At 40.7% G+C, this 19605-nt stretch overlaps 2 protein-coding genes and 1 long non-coding RNA gene across 3 annotated transcripts; 2 read left to right on the top strand and 1 right to left on the bottom strand.

Moving 5' to 3' along the window:
• The first annotated feature begins 1985 nt into the window (after window positions 1–1985).
• Window positions 1986–3125, top strand: LOC144464663 (uncharacterized). The gene is made up of 3 exons (XR_013492328.1): window positions 1986–2152; window positions 2335–2459; window positions 2994–3125. It is a non-coding gene; the product is annotated as an uncharacterized LOC144464663 (long non-coding RNA).
• thy1 (Thy-1 cell surface antigen) lies at window positions 3124–10570 on the bottom strand. The gene is made up of 6 exons (XM_078172394.1): window positions 10433–10570; window positions 9946–10068; window positions 5618–5837; window positions 5012–5055; window positions 4556–4879; window positions 3124–4432 (listed from the first exon to the last, which is right to left on the bottom strand). The coding sequence occupies exons 4-6, from the start codon at window positions 5040–5042 to the stop codon at window positions 4326–4328; spliced, it is 462 nt and encodes a 153-aa protein (XP_078028520.1). The 5' UTR covers window positions 5043–5055; window positions 5618–5837; window positions 9946–10068; window positions 10433–10570; the 3' UTR covers window positions 3124–4325.
• On the top strand, window positions 10026–17313 carry LOC117262864 (uncharacterized). Its single transcript, XM_033636032.2, has 4 exons — window positions 10026–10049; window positions 10459–10569; window positions 13418–13765; window positions 13850–17313. Exons 2-4 carry the CDS (start codon window positions 10500–10502, stop codon window positions 13954–13956), a joined length of 525 nt encoding a protein of 174 aa, XP_033491923.1. The 5' UTR covers window positions 10026–10049; window positions 10459–10499; the 3' UTR covers window positions 13957–17313.
• Window positions 17314–19605: the final 2292 nt, after the last annotated feature.

Here is a 19605-nt window from a genome sequence, read left to right as displayed (position 1 = left end):
ATGATGACCCTGAGCTCCGCAAGGCTCATGTGTTCAACACTAAGGCAAAGGAGGACAAATCATTATTGGACCGCCTTGAGAAGTTCTCTGATTGGTCAAGAGTAATTCAAGCAGTGGCCAGATTGAAACGACGAGTCAAGGAATGCAGAGGTGAGAAGCAAAGAACCAATGAAAGTACAAGCTTGGAAGAAAGGAAAGAAGCAGAACTCGCTATTGTCAAGTTAGTGCAAGAAGAAGCGTTCCCAGGTGAGATAAAGAGCTTGAAAGCGAAAAAAGTCATCACCAAGTCCAAGCACAGTAAACTGTACAAGTTAAGTCCATTTTTGGACGAAGAAGGAATCTTAAGAGTGGGAGGATGTCTAAGTCAAGCCTCGTTACACCCACATGTGAAACATCCAGCTATACTACCGAAAAGTAGTCACATATCCAGGCTACTTGTCAAGCACTGTCAGGAACGAATTTATCATCAGGGACGTGGAATGACGGTCAATGAATTGCGAGCTAATGGATGGTGGATTCTAGGATGCAGCAGTGCAGTATCGTCACACATATTCAAATGTGTAAGATGTCGAAGGTACAGAAGACATACTGAAGACCAAAAAATGGGCAACTTACCTGAAGACAGAATGGAAGCAACTCCTCCATTCACGTACACTGGTATAGACTGCTTTGGTCCGATCTATGTAAAAGAAGGAAGGAAAGAGGTTAAAAGATATGGACTCTTACTTACCTGTCTGTGTTCAAGAGCTCTACACATTGAAGTGCTCGATGACATGACATCTGACGCATTCATCAATGCCCTAAGAGCATTCATCGCCATAAGAGGAAATGTACGTCAACTTCGAAGTGACCATGACACCAATTTCATTGGTGCAAGGCGAGAGTTGGCAGAACTCATGCAAGGAATGAATGAAGCAAGAGTAAAGGCTCTAGGGTGTGAATTTCTAATGAATCCTCCAGCGGCAAGTCATATGGGCGGCGTCTGGGAGAGACAAATTAGAACCATGTGTTCTTACTGCCATTCTCGACCAAGACTTGATAGCTCATCTCTGAGGACTTTCTTTTATGAAGTGATGGCAATCATCAATAGCAGACCACTTACCGCTGAACTCCTGAATGACCCATCCGCACCTGAACCTTTAACACCGAATCATATTCTGACGATGAAGTCCACCATAATCCTACCTCCACCTGGACAGTTTATCAGAGAGGATCTTTATCTTAAAAAGAGGTGGCGGCGAGTCCAATATCTAGCCAATGAATTTTGGATACGTTGGGAAAGGGAATATCTATTGAATTTACAACCCAGACAAAAATGGCAGAAGAACAGAAGAAACCTGAAAGTGAATGACAAATTGTGCTGTTACAAGATGACCATGCCCCACACAATGAATGGAAGCTGGCCTGAATAACAGAAGTGTACCCGGGGTCAGATGATAGAGTGAGAAAGGTCAGATTGTTGGTTAGTGACACCACATTTGATGAAAGGGTCAAATCCACTGCTAAAATAGTGTTCTTAGAGAGACCTGTACATAAGTTAGTGACATTGCTTGAAGCAGATTGAGATGCTTAATGTTTACCTGGATGTTCTACTGAATGGTCATTAGTAATGTTTATCCTGATTTTCCATTCTGAATGGTCAATGATGTTTTCTTGGGATTCTATGCAAGATGTTTAATATTTAGGGTGACAACCTGTACTAAATGATAACTAAGGTGATGTTTACTGTTTGAAAGGGTGTGAATTTACCAGCAACAGTCAATAAGTGTCGAGAAATCCCACAGTAAAGTTGTGAGATTTGGTGGGAGTGTAACTGTTGCCACTATATGTGTTACATATTTCCATGAAGTTTCCATCTAAGAATGACTTTGAGTCAGAATTTATTTTGGGTAATATTCTGTATTTTATTTGTGCTCTTTTAGTAAACAGGAAGAGTCTTTTATTTTGAAGCCCCGTTGAGCTGTTTCCGTCTGGTTAACTTGAGTGAGTTAGAAGCTAGCTGACGCTGTTGAGTGCAGGTTGCATAGAGAGATGCTCATATGCAAGTGAGGATGAGCTGTACCTGCTTTTAGAACAAGATTAATGTTTACTGGTGTATATGAAGATAAGAAGATTCCAAGATGATTTCCTTTCCTAGCATGCAGCCAACGAGGTACTTTATTACGTTTGTATTTATTTTTGTTTTCTATTGTTTGCTATCATGTTTGCTATTCAGCTAACGTGTTGTCTGTATGTTTAATACTGTGTAATGTTAGTTTTCACGGTTTGATGAGGAGAGAAGACTTCAGTAAAACCTGTCAAGAAAACCACTTGTGTCTGATTGTGCCTGGGTAGGGAGTAACACACCAATTAACTTGCATGTCTTTGGACTGTGGGAAGAAGCTGGAGTACCCAGAGAAAACCCACACTGCCACGAGGAGAACATGCCACCTCCACACAGACGGGCCAGGTCCAACCAGGTACTCTCTTGCTGTGAGGCAATGCTAACCACTGCACCACTTGTACACTGTCCACTGAGGTGAACTGTTGTTAGGATATTATAAGATCACAAACACATTCTTTTAGCCTGTTTGCGCAGTTATATTTATTTTTATCATATAACATGCTGATAATCCCTGAACCACTTGCTCTGACACAGTACTGCAAGGGCGTAAGTTTTATTTCAGCATTGCAACATTGAGGGGGACACATGTAAAACAGGGTGTCAGGGGCCTCCTCCAGAAGATTTTGAGCATCGAACTCTTAATTTCCAGCATTCTGGTGAATTTCTATGCACCAATTTTTGCCTTTTCTGCATCAATTTAAGGTGTAAATGTCTTTAAATTTGTCAAAATAAAAGCCTCCTGCTTCTTTCACCTGCGTCCTCCCCAAAATCTACACCTATGTTTGCATTACTGCATATGTCTAAATGTTGGCATGGTTCCTCGTGGCTGTAATCCCTGCAGTTCCTGCATTTCCTTCCTCTTTTTAACACCCAGTGCTTCCCTCTACAGGACACCAACAGCACCTTCAACATAATGCTCATACCAACTGAGGACATGCATGCTGGAGTTCATGCCAGAACACATTTAACTGCTTGGTTGGTTTAATTTCATGAGCACTGTTTGAATCTGATGCAGTTAAGTTTCAGTTCAGTTTATTGTCATTATACAGTACATAGTACAGCAGTGCTTTTCAGTGCAATTAAATGATTGTACTTTGACTACACACCACCTACTCAACTATATACATAAGTAAAAATCTTGAACATTATCAGAGAAAACATTACACCATATAAAGCATATTCTCTGTCCATGTATAAATAGAACCGTTGATGTGGATCTGACTAAACGTAGAGCTTTCAGAGACATACTGTATATTTATGACAACAAGCCTCGGCTGAACATGGATCATGTGTCTCAGGCACAAGTGAAAGGCAAAATAAAACTGAGTTTGTGTTTTGGTTTTCTTTGTCATGATAGTAGAGAGACTTTATACATCGTCTCCTCAGAGTAGTATAGACGTTATTGCTCATGCATACATTAGTAGTCGGTCAAAAACAGTTCAAAAGTTTTTGTTTCTCTGCTTGTCATCAGACTCAACCCTCGCCAAAGCTATCTTTGTTGCCCTGCCCAGTTCTTATCGACTAATACGACACAGTCTTCCACCGTAGCGGGCCTGTGTGGCACAAGGTCGCCTCTGTCTGCCCTCGTCATCTGGCAGCCAAGAAGGAGACACAGGGGACAGATTTCAGTCAGGCAAAATAGATCGCTCACCTTAAAGAGTGATGATACTCAGCAATAATGTCACATTGCGGAGTGCGACGTTGCATCACTTTTGAGCTGAGAAAATTTAAATTGCCTGATGGTTGAGCAGTTTTCATCTCCCTTTAAAATCCCTCTTATTTGCTGTCCACACAGATAATTCGTGCTATCTTGTTATTAAGACTAAAGGCTAAAGCTCGGTATCATTCATCACACTGAATAAAATCACAAAAATTAGTGAATGTAGATATTAAAGATTACAGAATATAGACTTTCAGTTAAGGGTTAAGTCACATTCATGCTTGTTACTCATCACCCTGTTAGACATGTCTGTCAGAAACAGATTTCTACTGCACATTTCAATAACTGTTTATATGAGAGAGTACTGTAGAGTATATGCAGTAGTATGTGTGCTTAGTATCGAGTGCATGATGCAGAGTTAGCAGACCTGTGACATACCAGATATATACTGTACGTTCATTCGCTTCAACTCATTGCACTTTGTGCATACACACAACTTCAGGAGAGTCACCAGATGATTATGGGTGCAGTGTTAACGTATGCAGCAGTTTGGCGCCTCATTCACAGCCAGTGAATTTCCAGCAGCATGGGAAGTGTCATCAAGGTCAGCAGCAGGCCACTGCAGCTTTGTAATAGGACACTCCACGCTGAGCAGGGGAGGAGGAGCTCTGCAGTAAGAAAAAATAATGCAGGTTCAGAAGGAGGAGCATTTTGTTTGGCAGTCACTCAGATGTTTTCTGTTGTTTTTTGGTGAAATAACAGGATGTGCACAGCTGTGGTAAACAGCTTACTTTTCTCAACCACTGAGGTTTTGGAAACCGTCGCCGAGTCAGGAAGCCTGATGTTGCAGGTGAAGTTGGACTTGCCGTTGGGCAGGTTTTTAAAGAGCAGGCGACAGATGTTGCCCGGGAAGATGCGGACTTTGGCGCGCTTCTTGAAGGGGCTGTGTTGTTCCTCGTCTGGGTCGGTGGTGTCAAAGAGTCTTTCGCCGTTTGTGTACTTGCAAAATGGTTCTGGCGACTCAGCGGGAACCGCATATTTGCAGTCCATCCTGAGGTTGTCCTCATCTATTGAGCAGTAGGTCAACTGAATCACTTTCTGGGCTGACGCAAAGCCTATGTGTAGCACAACACAGAGAAATGATCAGATATTTAACAATTAAAAACTGATTCAGATTAGAAAATCATTCACAAGAAAATATGCAAATATTAAAAGATTGTCCTCTATTAACATTATGTATGTCTTACCGAAGAGTAAAATTATGCCAAGGAAGTACATTCTCCCAGATTTCCTGCAAAGCAAGATTCAAAGACATTAAATAAATCACAGCAAACTAACACCAGGCAGTAACTACACACCAGTAAACAGCTGGACTCTTTAATTTGCTGTCATATCTTTGAATTATTGAATTTCAAATCGAATAATGCTGACTGTGCTGTAAAGAGCAGGGTCAGATTCCACAGACACGAATACCACACTTCTGCAGAGGTGACTGTGGAAAAGTCACTGTACCATATTACTGAATAACTGAGCACAATACAGCCTCACTGGTGCAAACAGATGAGCTGCAAACTTCACTGGTCAATTGCCAACAATGACACATTTCTCTCCAGCGCCTGCACTGATTCTTCACCTGCTTGCATTTGCATTTGTTATGTTAAGAAAATACATAAAGCAGTTCAGCTCTGCCCTGCTTGCTTGATGCAGACCTGCTCTCGCCTTCAGTCATTTGCTTTAGTGCTGACTCCAGCCTAATATTCCATCCAGACAAAAAGAGAAGCAGTGTGCATCATGACACAGTTCAATATTTTAACATAGCTCAGATCCAGCAAATAACAGTGAATCATTCTCACCTTGTCTGATGCAGTTTGAGCTTTCCTCAGTGCTCTGCAGTGTGATGCCAGGGGTAGATACAGTAGAGGTCGGCTTGTAGAAGAAACAGAGGAGAGAGGGAGGGGAGTGGGACAGAGAGGGAGGGGAGTGGGGAGACAGAAGGGGGGAGAAAATGCTGCTCCAGTGGACTTTGGGGACATTTCTCAGTATTGTATCCGGATTTGTATCGATTCCTACTCCCTGTTTTACCACAGGACAGAGGATCACATGTCAATACACAAACCCCTGTCCTCATATTGAAGGACTGGATCCGTGCTGAATGGGACGGAAACTGAAAATGATGTGATGAGCGTTTGATTAGCTGAGACACCTCAGCAGCTGTTCGACATTTCCTCATTCAGTATGTGAGTACAAGACGTGTCAGCAGTTTCTCTGCTACTTTTGCAGACATAAATTAAAATAAATACATATTAAACACAAACGTGCAGATAGTCCATTTAAACTAATGTATTGAAGATCCATACCACATTAACACCTGCATAAAATGGAAAAACACCACAAAGGAAAACAAAAGAACACACAGGACGATATAATACTGCATATGAGTCTGCTAATAGGTGCTTAGATGTAGATTTCAGGGGGAACACAGGGGACAAGACCCCCCCTCAATATTCAAAATGTGCATTTGAGCCCAAATAAGAACATGAATGTAGCAGAGGACCATTCAGCATTGATGGAAATACAACACCCAGGTGAGTACATTAATGCGCTATCACAAAATACCGTCCGTCTCTACTCAAGCAGCGCTCAAACATTGACCAAGTTTGAAAGAGTGACTGACTAATGTGAGATTAAAAACAAAAAGTAACTGCCATTACATTTTTGCTGGCCTCCATGCTGCTTTAATGTTTACTAATCTGTTTTCCAGCCAGCTGTGACATCGAACATGACACAAAAAAACAGAAATGCTCGCTGGTGCTCGTCTGCTGCAGAACCGTGTACGCAACTCTAGTCCACTGACAATGGGAAAGGAGTCTATGGCCTATTTTATGTGGGTTTTCCCATGTTTAAAAAACCCACGTACATGTGCGAATTTGAGTGGAAAAGGGGTATAGGTGTATCATCTACATAACTGCATTATATTAAAGGACTAAAAGGGACAAAATTATGCTATTAAGAGGGCTGTTAGCGCCACAACTGAGTAGTAGTAGTAGTAGCACATCCACACTACATTTAAAAACAATTAAAGACACTGGGACAGGGGACAGGTGGAACCGAGACACAGTGGAGTAACATGGCTGTGTCTGTCCTCTCCTTACCAGATTTTGGCTGTGAATCACAGTTTTGATGTGTGCAACTGAAACAGGGTGATAAAGAAGAGATCTGAGGTGTTTTAGTGTCATATCTAAAATAACTTGAAAAGCGCTAATTTGGAAGCCTGTCATTTTCACACAGTGGTGCTAAAGGCCAATGTCAGCATACTAACGTGTTCACAAGGCCAATGCCAACCATGAATTGTAAAAATAATGGACGTAGCTATACTATGATGTCCCCCACTGGTTTGTGGCCTCCCATTCTTAAGCCTCCAGTTTGTAATTATGGTCATCACCATCTTGGATTTTTGAAGTCAGAAGTGACCAATATTTGAACAGGGGATGGCCAGTGTTGGTAAATGAGAATCTGTATCAATCCTCATCTGGTGGGCTAACTGAAGTTGAACTCAGCAGGACACAGAAGTATTAATTGTTATCACATAAAGCCTATAACAGTGAGTGTGATTACATGGACATGAATGACCCGTTTATGCAGCTTATCCAGGTTATGATCATTTTCAGGATATGGTGCTTACATGAAGACACAAAAATCAGGTTATTCATATTTCCTGTATACATCCCAGTTTCTTTCAGAGTACTCCAGCTGGCATATTCAGGTTTCTCATAAACAGAATTATGTGTTTACAAGCTCAACACTCCAAAAACCCGATCATAAACAGGTTATGCATGTCAGGTTATGCACGTTTATGATCGGGTTTTGGGAGTTTTCCGTATGTGTTTGAGCTTGTAAACACCATATTCTGTTTATGAGAAACCGAATATGATCATAACCTGGATAAGCCTCATAAATGGGTTATTCATGTCCACTTAAACGCCCTCAGTGAAGAGAAGATAGAGCCACCCACCACAGCGCTCTGAGCAGGATAGCACACATAAGGATCCTTTAGGCAGCGAGGTGCCAACTAAGGAGCCTCAGTGATCAACCATAAAAAAAAATGCAGTGATTAACAGAGTCAGGTGTCACTCCAGTGGGTTAGCAGGCCTGGCATGTGAGCATGGTATAGTTGAATAGATATATAATATGGCAAATGTTTATCTAAATATGAAAGAATATGCATATATGTAAAATGATGTAACACTGGTTGTGTTGCCTAAAAACACTGAGAACACCGTGTCAAATCCACTGAGGCCACAGACCCACTGTGTCCTCTGTATCCTCTCACTGTATCCTCTTCGCACTGCTCATCCATTTTCTCAAGGTCCTTCCTGGACAGTTGCTGAACAACTGCCATACTGAAGCAGTCTCCGAGGACACTGACAGAAGTGTTGCAGAGCCCTCTGGCTGGCACAAACCACAGCAAACAATGAGAGCAGAGGATGTGTGCCACTTTAAACTGAGCTTTATTTAATATTCATTTAACAAAATATACATTTGTTTCTTCTCCTCCCTTTTGACAATCAAAAGCAGAGCGCAGGTGTAGTGATCCTTGCCAAAAGTATTCATTTGAGATTCTGTAGCTGTGATCCCTGCTGCTCTGCTGGATGCTGCTGATACACTGCAGATGAAACACAGAGCCATAACCTACTCTTCTTCAGTGATGAACGCTATACTACTGGTACTAGTAAACAGTACCACCATTAGACTTTGAGGTGCACCAAATATATCAATTAAGTCACTTTTAAAATCCATTTTCCCGATCAAGAATCTGTCCAGCAAAGTTCAAATTTCTGCATTTATAAGGAAGCTATTTTCAACATGTGAGGGTTGACAAAAACATTGTATGATTGCACAATTTTCTGAAGGCTTTCCCAGTGTGAAAGAGGCCTTTATTTTGAAGGAACCAGTCGTCAAGCATTATGCAGCTGTTGGCAGACTTTGCAGGAAAGTTTGGTAGTCCAGACTGCAGACTGAGTGGTCTACAGAGGTAAGCGATAACTGATATCATTGATCAACTATACTAACACACGTGTGTTTGCATTGTTATACATCATAATTTACATGTCTGATGTCGTTCGTGCACATGCAACTGCACTGTTTCACACAGTTTGTCCTTGTTTAAACCTGCAAAGGCTTGTTCTTCCACTACACCTACACACACACCTCATTTACAGCAAACAGAAACACTGAAAAAGTAGAATGCTGATACATTGTTAGAACTTTATGCTATCAATTTCAGACATTTCTGACGTAAACACATCTGCTTCAGTCTGCGTAGTGGACCTCCCCATCCCCCATGCTCAGTCTCTATTATGTGGACTGAAAGCTTCTTGTGTTCTTCAGCTCTAATAGATGATGGCATTTTGGGGCTGCATGTGCAACTTCTTCATGATGTCCCATGCTGAACTAGTGTCTGGAAATCATTCACATTTGAGAACAAATATCTGCTACAGAGCAAATAGCAGAGTAAATAAACGACAGTGCAATGTAGCCCACATGTGCAATGACTAAACAACAACAAACAAAGTGGGGGAGATCATTTGCCCTTCACGAGACTGCAGTGGAGAAAGTGCTGCAGAGGTACAGGTCAATTATGTTAACTTTCATTAGACAAACCCTGGAGTCAACAAATTTAGATTTAGTTTTCTCTCACTCAGGGATGTTGCAGGTTTGCATGTCCTCCCACGTCTCTCTTTTTACACTAGATGTCACTAAAACATTGATTGCTGTATTTGTCATATCTGTGGTGGTGCTTCCCGTTTTTGTCCTGCAGAGGGAACTCTTTTTTTTTTTTTTTTTTGCACCAAAATATGACGGTACCCCAAAACCAGTAATCTGAATACGAGTGGTTGCATATAAAAGCAAGTTCATTACCATTATGTATAAGTCTATAAAAGGTTCAGTTGCCAAATTTTTAACGCAGGGATCCCCAAATTAAGACGCCCCCTCCTCGTCCAGCTGGAGCCACACATGAGGGGGTAATGGGCATAAAATCTGCGGTCAGAGCTGCAGCTTTGTTATCTGATAAACTGAAGGAAAATGAATCCCCCTGCACTTGGATCCCTTCTGTGCAATGAGGATATGGTCTCTTTAGGATGACAGAGTGGAGCCTATGTGTGCGTGTTAGACTACGTACAGACCAATAAGTGTATCAGTCCAACACGGAGCGCTGCTGCTGCTGCTGCTCCGCATACCGGCACACCGGCGCAGCTCAACGTTGGGACAGGGGCCGCATCTCAGGTAAGACCGGCTGTCTCATCTAAAGGGAAGAAAATAAGGATCAGATATGTCAGTGTAGGAGAGCTAGTATTTTCAGATGCGTGTATCAGAGGCATGTCGCCATGGCTATCCGGCTCTTTCACCTGCAGTAGGGATAAAAAAATGCGCATGTGAGGGGAGACCGTTGGTTTGCTGCAGAGCTAAGACACTGCATGGGCGTAGTCCTATCTGCATTTGGGCTGCAGGCTGAGCAGCACATCCAGGCCCGCTTTCACTGCGGTACTGTGGCCTGATATATGGTGCAGTTAGGGTTGCATGTGTGCATTGTCTCTGAAGATTGAACGCATCTTGTGTCTGTCTGTAATAATCAGTGGTGGTTTTCTGCGGCTGCATGTGCAACTTACTCATTCTGTCCCATGTTGAACTCCAGTCAGGGGTGCTGTGAAGGTTATTGATCAGACAACTATCATCATGCTGCACCTGTTCGCCACGGCCTTCCTCCTCTTTGGTGGGATCACGGTAACGCATCAAACTCAGCACAGTATGTGTTATTCCTTTGTGTTTGCTTATTTTAAGACTGTAAATTTGAGGTGCTGGTTGCCAACTCATCCATTTAAAGTTGGATCTATACAGGCCTACTGTGGGTGGTTACTTTAAGCAGATGAACAGTTGCCAAAAACAGCTCTAGTAGCCAAATTGAGACGTAATATAATGTCTGTGTTGATAAGTAGGCTGAGGCAATTCGGGATCATGTCCAGATTTGTCCATGACAACAGAAAAAAAAATCAGTAACACTGCAGCAGAGGTGTCATTACCCTGTTTCACCACAGTGATCAGTAAAGATCCATCATGGTTAACAAATACTGGTTTTATTACAGAGGGATGTGGTCACTTCCAAGACAAGTTAAACTTTTAAACTGGAGTGAAAGGGAACTATATGAAACTAAAACAGTGACATTAAGTCTGGGCACTGAAAATAAAATTTGCCATTGTAAAAGGAAATATTGGCATTGAAAGAAATCCAGTGTAAAATTAATCACAGACAATAATGATTTTTAATTTATTTATTTTTATTTTTTTGCATTTCTTTTCAATGCCAATCTATTGATTTTTTTCTTTATGTCACTCTTTATTTAGGGTAATTTTTAAAAAAGGTGGCACTTTTTTTTCCCCAATCTCCTTTTTTTCAGTTTTTTTTTTTTAATTTTATTTTGATATTTTTTGCATTTTTTCAATGCCAAGCTATTGATTTTTTTTCTTTATGTCACTCTTTATTTAGGGTCAGTTTTTTAAGATGGCACTTTTTTCCCAATCTCTTTTTTCAGTGTGGCCTGGGGGAAAAAAAACTATCACTGAAGAAAGAGGGACATGAAGAAAAAGTCAGAAAGATGTTCATTAAAGAAGCACATTGGAATGCAAAAAAACAAAAACAGAATAAAATTAAAAAAAACATTTTTGTGTTTTATTTTTACAGTGGAATCTTTAAAGTGCCAATGTTTCCCTTTTTAACATCAAATTTTATTTTCGACATGCTCCTGGATCAACATCCCACATCGCATTCCAGGACCAAGATTGCAATCAACCAATCACAGCCCTCTGACATCATCAGTGTGCTGCTTCTGTGCTTCATCTGAGCTAAGCTAGTTTCTAAATTGAAGTTAGTACAATTAAAAAAAACCTCAGTAATATTGAACAAAAACCTTCTAAGTTACAGGGTTAGCAATTAGCTTGCTAACTAGGTAGGCTACACTAACAGGTAAACTTGCCAAAAGACTCAGACATTGTTCATTTACATTAAGATTAAGGATGATGTCATTTTGCAGTTGCGAAGACCTTTAATAACCTATTCAAAACTTTTTTTTTTTTTTTTGCAGGATTGCGGTTCTCATGTTGAACCAGGACCATCATCATCACGTTAACCCTGGATAGAGTTGCTTATATTGATCCAGGACATCACTGTTAAATTGATGTCGACATAAACAAATAATCCAGAATCAGCGTGATAATGGTCCTGAATAAATCTAACCAAAAAAAAAAAGGAGGGAAAATGTGGTAAATGCAGGAATTTGCAACTTACTCTTTGTTAGTGAACAGATACTTGATAGCATGACCTACTTAGTTAGCAAGCTAACTCACCAACATTCTAGCCTACAGACAAGTTTATTATTTTATAGCATAGCATACCTGCTTAGCAAGCTAGCTAGCCAATATTTTTTTATCTATTGGCAGGTTTACTCATTAGCATATCCAACCTAGTTAGCAAGCTAATTCACTAACATTCTAGCCTATTGACAAGCTTCCTATTTTATAGCATACCTACTTATCAAGATAGCTAGCCAATATTCTCATCTATAGGCAGGTTTCCTCATTGGGGACTGCCCATTGGTTCGACAGCCCATTGTTCCGCCCATATTAAACTCATTGTTCCGAAGTTCGTTCCAAAATCATCATGACGCCCTGTGGTTAAGGTCTGGTTAGGTTTAGGCACAAAAACCACTTGGTTAGGGTCAGGAAAAGATCATGGTGTGGGTTAAAATGAAAAAGAAAGTGACAAACACATAAGCCGTGAGCCTGCTCCGCCTCAAGCCGGTCGCGGCGCACCATATGCCCGCCGCGAGCCGTTCAGCACCGCGGACAGTCGGACTAATGGGATGTCGAACCAATGGGCTGTCGAACCAATGACATGGACCCTCCTTATTAGCATAGCCAACCTAGTTAGCAAGCTAACTCACTAACATTCTAGCCTATTGACAAGCTTACTTGTTAGCATAGCATACCTACTTATCAAGCTAGCTAGCCAATATTCTCATCTATTGGCAGGTTTACTCATTAGCATAGCCAACCTACTCAGCAAGCTAACTCACTAACATTCTAGCCTATTGACAAGCTTAATTGTTTGCATAGTATACCTACATAGCAAGCTAGCTAGCCAACATTTAATTGTATTAACTTTTTGGAAAACTAGCGTAGCTCTGAAGGAGCACAAAGAAATTTTGAAAGAAGCACAGCAGCAGCACACTGATGATGTCAGAAAGCTGTGATTGGTTGATTGCGCTGTTGGTCCTGGAACGTTGGAACGTTGATCCAGGAGCATGTTCTACTTGGCAAAATCATGCTGTGCGCGTAGCTCCATACATAAAATGTTTTTTATTTAAAAACAGCCATGTCAGGTCTATCCACATAGAAGATCCAGGGCTGTTATTGCTGCCGGAGATTTCTTTACTATGTTTGGGATCATTGTGCTGCTGTTAAACAAGTCTTCTCCTATGTTTAAGTTCTCTGCAGGTTGCGGCAGAATAGTCTCCAGGATTTCTCAGTATTTCACTGCCTTCATTTCATGTTTTAAAAAAGAAAATGTGTGATTCGCATCCTGTTTGCATCTCTTTCAGTGAGCTCAGTGTCCACGTTTCTGTTCGCCCCTCGCGGCCCTCAGATGTTTCCGTGTCTGACTTACCTGGAGCGAAACGTCAGGGTGGACTGTGAGTTTCCGCCCACCTACCAGGTCCCCGGCCCCTACTGTGAGTATCGACAGGACAGCCGCCTGGTGGGCACCACCTTCCCCAACTCCGTCATCTATGTGTCCGTAGAGGACCGCAGGAGAAGCAACGTCAGCCTGGTCACTCCTAACCTGTGCCGCCTCACCTGGGCCCCGCTGGCTGATGAGAAGCCTTTCACCTACACCTGCAGGGTCTACCAGGGCAACTCGTGGAAGGAGAACAGCATGGCCGTCCATCACAGTGAGTAGAGTTCAGCTTGTAACTGGGGTTTCCTCCAAACACCAACTGAAACTATATCTAAACTCACATTTCTCTTTGTTACAGGGATTCTTCCAATCTGCTCTGCGATCAGTGTGATGTTCAAATCGGCGCCGTGGTTTTTGTCACTGGTGATGTCACTTCCGGTGGCTGTGGGTCTTCTGAGTCCATGAATTCTCACACTGGCAGGGTAACGACTCAACGGACCTTTCTTAATGTGATTTGTGACTCACTGTGGTTTGATGGTTGGTGGTTGACTCTATATGGGATGCTTTTATTTACTTTTATTTTTTAGGCAGTGAGAAGAAGCCATGAAAACTCCTGGGAATAAATAAGACTGGATGAAATCAATATTTTATTTAGCATTAGGCTGTTCTTTAAAAAAAAAAAAAACATACCTTTGAGATGTAAAAGCTTTTATGTAATAGACTTCATTGTCATCACTGTACTGTACCTTAAACACCACTGTTCCACAGTACTAGTATTAACAGTGGAGAAAAAAGTCATGACAATGCCAAATGTAAGACATTGCAAACAAATGCAGCAGTGAACAGTGTTGAGGTTTTTAATCTGTTGCCTTGATCAGGTCTCCCTTGTAAATAAGATTAATTGGGACCGATCGACATAAAGAACTATATTCTTAAAGTGGAAACAGACAACTTTTTAACTTCTCCCCCACGAGCATTTCCAAGTGGTATTATGAATGCCGCTACCGTCACAAAGACAAACAAATTACGTTCCGTTTTCCTCAGAGCCCACCTACACACAGGACACACTGCACTTTGTTTCCCACTTTGGTTGTTTCACCATCTGTTATTTCCACTACTGAGGAAAGTAACTGCAAAGAAGTTAGATTGATACTCTGATACACAATCGTGCAATAGTTGATGCACTTTCTCTGTGCCATAAATCAACATGGACGTAGCACCAAATTCAGGGCCCCATGCATAAGCAGTCTCTGTGGGCCCCCGCCCTTCCTCTCTCAATCCACGTCTCTCTGACGCACCCTTTGAATTTTAAATATCTTTAAATTAAGTCAGTTTGCTTTCTTTCCCCTTCCTTTCTTTCTTCTCAAGTTGGAAACCCTGATTTCCTTTTCTTGGGGAGAGACATGACAGTGTACGTTGTGGCTCTGGCAGCTTAAGTTGCCATACACATACTGCATTTTTGCACCCTCAAATTTATTGTTTTCGATATACACAATGTCACACTCCCAAACATCTATTTTTCAGGGCATGAAAACTGCGCCCATAAATAAACAAAGTTTAACTACATGTGATGGGAACAACCAATCACAGCTGGCAGATATCTTTCCCTTCTTCCATAAATATCAGTCTGTGATAAATGTGGAGAAGAAGCTTTACATCTGTCAATATTTTTGGCCTAATACACTCTTACAAAACAATGCCTGGATGAAGATCAGCTCTGTACTCTGGATTTCTGGCAAGTAGGCTATGATGCAGTGCTGGTTAATTATCGCTTAGCAACCTCAGGTGCAACCTGACTCCATGCCCTTGAAAGTTGTCACAGAGTAGGCACAAGAGAAATGCCAAGCGCACAGCCTTGCATTTTCCAGGCAGTTAAAGAAAATAGTCGCTTACTTGGCTCTAGCTGTGTTTAGAGACAAATAGTGCGGAGCGGACTAAACCATTTTGCACCTTTAAGAGGTTAGATGGGTCTAACCATTCTTTTTTATACCAAGTTCAGTCTTTGAACCAAGTTTTCCAGCTAATTTTAATTTAATTATGGCAGCAATTACTTCGATATAAAAATTTGCAAACAAAACCAAAGTTTTCATCCAGGCTTTTTGAGGGCCCCCCTCTGATTGGGGCCCTGTGATATCAGTCCCACTTTCCTCCCTCACTACAGTGCCCCTGTAAATCATGCCTTTATTTTTTTCTCAAAGATCGTCTCTGGTGGCAGACGGAATTGCATAGTAAAAGCCAGACTCATAGGGAACCATTTATACATGTGATGGTGTCATTATTCCTAAGCAGTGCTTCCCAACTGGTCCAGCCACAGATTTCTCCTTAGTCATTGCTTAAAGGTCTACGCAGTTTAATGTATTTAGCGTCATACTTGTGTTTGGCCATATTGTCGAGTTAGATTGCGGTCTCTGTCATGTGACTGTTCATTAGTCACTCACTCTACAGCAGAAAACGGCACTTCAAAAATGCAGCTCTGTACTGGAAATTCACTGTACTTAAAAATAAATAATGTTTTTTACAAACTTGACATGTTAGCAAGTGTTCTGCAGTCGATTCAGAATGGACCCGCTACCCACTTTTGGACCGTGACCCACCAGTTGGGAACCACTGTTCTAAAGCCACTACACTGTGCAATCAGCATTTGCTTCATAATAATAAGTTAAAGCAGAGAACTTGTCTATTTCCACTTTAAATCCAAATAAATCTTAATTTTGTGGTGGTTTTTGTATTTTTGTTACAGAGTAACAGATGCTTCCTATAGATTTATATTACATTTTATTATACACACTGACATTAAAAGTGGAGCTCTTCCCTCAAACACTACAAGAATGGATTGGATTTATCATGCCACAGATTAATTTGGATTACATTACAATCTCACCTGTTTGCTCACCTATAGACATCTAGACAGGTATGTAGGAGGCTGACATGGCTATTCAGTTAGAGTAATGAATAACTGCGCAAACACTGCCTTTACTGCTAGCGATACTAATCACTAATACCCTGTGAACAGAACTGAGACGTCCGTATACTGTACCCCCATGTGAGGTTCACCTGGTTACAGCAAAGCAGCTCAACAACAGTCTCTTTTCTACTCCCCTTAGACAGCAATAAGACAAATACTCAACATGAATGGGATGATTTTTGGGAAAAGACTCCAATGTCAGTGCACCATGTTTCAGTCAGTGCTTTGGTGCTATCTGCTCTACCGCATTAAAACACATGCAGATGTGTGACTGTGTTAGTTTGCAAAGTCTGTTTATAGATGTGGAGGTTTCAGCTCTGCAGCCTCATAGTGAGAGTGATGAACTTGAAATTACAGACATTGCCAAGATGGTATATGGTGAGAACAAGCGTGATGCTTTGTTCATTAAATAATCATTGTTTAATTTAGACACCACGCTCCTCCTGCACAAGTATGCATGTGTTAATATCCACAGTATATGTATGAAAGAATATTGTAGCTTCATGTATTGTTCATCTTTATATTTTATGTTAACACTGGATACGCCTTCCACATTGTAACACACATATTCAGGGCCAGTGTAGGCTCTCTTTATGTTGCTAATGTAATTTGAATGTTCTTCTTTACTCGTCACATTTTAACAATGATTGTGTCCACGCTGCATTACTGCTTTATGTATGCCTTCATTTTCAGATGCTGCGCTGCTCAGTATTATTTGCAAAGTAGTACTCGCAATAAAGATGTCTTTATATTTTTTCAAATAGATAAGTCAGCTTGTTTTGTTTGTGCTCTTCTACCACCAAAGGTGTGCTAAATGCTATAGAAAAACTATAGTAACAAATAAAGGTTATGCACAATTAAAGTTTCCTGTGTTTTCTTTGCACAAGTCACCATGTCTATAAACAACACTCTTGCTGCTAATAAAGACAGTTAAAATATACATACCCTCCAAAACCCTAAAAACAATAGCCTGGATGAATTAAAACATGCCTAATGTAATACCTCTGTCTTACACCAGATGTCATCAATGCATTGGTTTGTTTTGTGGTGGTGCTTCCACATTTTGTCCTGCAGAGGGAGCTGTTGTTCAGCACTACCATTTGACAGACCCATATAAACAGAGAATACTTGTGGTATTGAGGTTACACACAGTTCAGTCCCATATGCTTGAGGGTCTGTCAAGAGAGAAAAAAAACAGGTATAATCGATAAAATTAATAATAGTTACATTCCAATTAGTTCTGAGGTCACAAATTTGTTAAAATCTGTGTTAGTGAGCAGTTAGTAGCATAATCAAGATGCTGATTCAACAGCATCAGTACTACACAAGTGTGCCTTGGGAAGGTCATAATAAAAGGCCACTCTAAAATGTGCAGTTTGATCACACAACATAATGCTGCAGCTTTTAAGGTAGCAGGAATGTCCACTAGTGTTGTTGCCCCTGAACTGAATGTTTATTTCACTAACACAATACATCTTCAATGTTGTTTCTGTGAATTTGGCAGTACATCCAATAGGCCTCACAACTGCAGACCACATTTAGTCGCACCAGCTCAGGACCTCCACATCCAGCGTCTTCACCCGTAAGACTGTCTGAGATCAACCACCCAAACAGCTGAAGCATTAATTGGTTGGCACAACAGAAGAATTTCTGCACAAATCAGAAACTGCGTCAAGGAAGCTCACCTGCATGTTAATTGTCCTCATCAGGGTCCTCACCTGAAAGCAGGTCACTGTTGTAACCAGCTTGTGTGGTTGTGAGGCCTTTACTGCCTAATTCATGGAAATGACATTTAATGGGGCGGCATAGCTATAAAATTGTTCATTTTTGTGATAAAAGCACCAAATCTGGCAGATGTGTTGACAAATATATTTAGAACAAATCTGAATACTGGGGCATCAGATGTTTTATGGTAGTGACATGAAGATTCAGTATGGTCAACAGCTCTGGTGGACATTCCTGCAGTCTGCATGTCAATGGCTCGCTCCCTCAAAAATACTGACGTCTGGGTAATTTAGTTGTGTGATCTAACTGCACGTTTTAAAGTGGCTTTTTATTGTGACAATCCCATAGGCACACCTGTGTAGTACTGATGCTGTTTAATCAGTATCTTAATATCCCACACCTGTCATTATCCTGGAAAAGGAGAAGTGCTCTCTCACACAAATGTGAACAAATTTGCAACCACAATTTGAGAGAAATAAATCTATTATTCTAGATCTATAACTTAAACCTGCGAAAAATGGAAGCAAAAACAAAAGTGTCTTGTGGGTGTGTAGCGCTTTTAGATTTTTGTGCAAAAGTGTGTAAAGAGTGAGTAAGTGTAAAATATGGTCACTAATCATTCTGCCTAGCAGAAGCTCCATCTTGGCTGACACATTATGCATAATAAGTCATTTAAATGTCGGTACTTGAAGTACTTTTTTTTTTAAGTATATTTGGTTATACTTTATTTTAGTGCAGATATTTTATAGAGTATTTGTAACATTTCATCATCTTATTAGTTGAGATCCAACAAGTCTGTAGATGTGTGTATGTAGAGTATAGTAAACTAAATAAATCTAAGAATATGAAGGTATGTTCATGAATTGTCTTTAGATAATTTGTTAAACATCTAGATAATAAAGCAAAAGAGTTGTATTGTTGAATCCCAACTACTAAGCAGCTGAAATGTTACAAATACTCTATAAACTGTAGGTAGACTATTAAAATGAAGTATTGCCATTATATGTTTAGGCGTAACTTCATGATTTATGGTAGTGAATGAGTAAATTTACACTGAGATATTGCTACTCTTCACCCATAAAAAGATGTCAGGACCTCTTCCACCATTGCACAAAAGTCAAACAATCTACAGTGAAAGGCCTGTTCCTTAAGTACAGTATGATATAAGCTTTTGGATGAATTTAAAGTAATCTGAAACTTGAAGTGTTTTAAGCACAAATCCAGACCAGGTGAGGAAAACTCATCCTGTTTAGTTGTAGCCCCAAAGCAGCACAGTGCTTAATGTCTGCCAAAAGAACACAGTGTCACCATCTGTCTTTCACACATACGCTTCTAGAGTACCCATAAATAGAGGCAGGATTCATGTCAGTTTCAAAAACTGTAATCATCGTGGGTTTATAAATGTCTAACTTTAATGAGGGAGA

The sequence above is a fragment of the Epinephelus lanceolatus genome, chromosome 11, assembly GCF_041903045.1.
Source record: "Epinephelus lanceolatus isolate andai-2023 chromosome 11, ASM4190304v1, whole genome shotgun sequence".
Taxonomy (NCBI): domain Eukaryota; kingdom Metazoa; phylum Chordata; class Actinopteri; order Perciformes; family Serranidae; genus Epinephelus; species Epinephelus lanceolatus.
The sequence above is the reverse complement of the archived record's forward strand: the minus strand, read 5'-3'. Positions and strand labels throughout refer to the sequence as shown.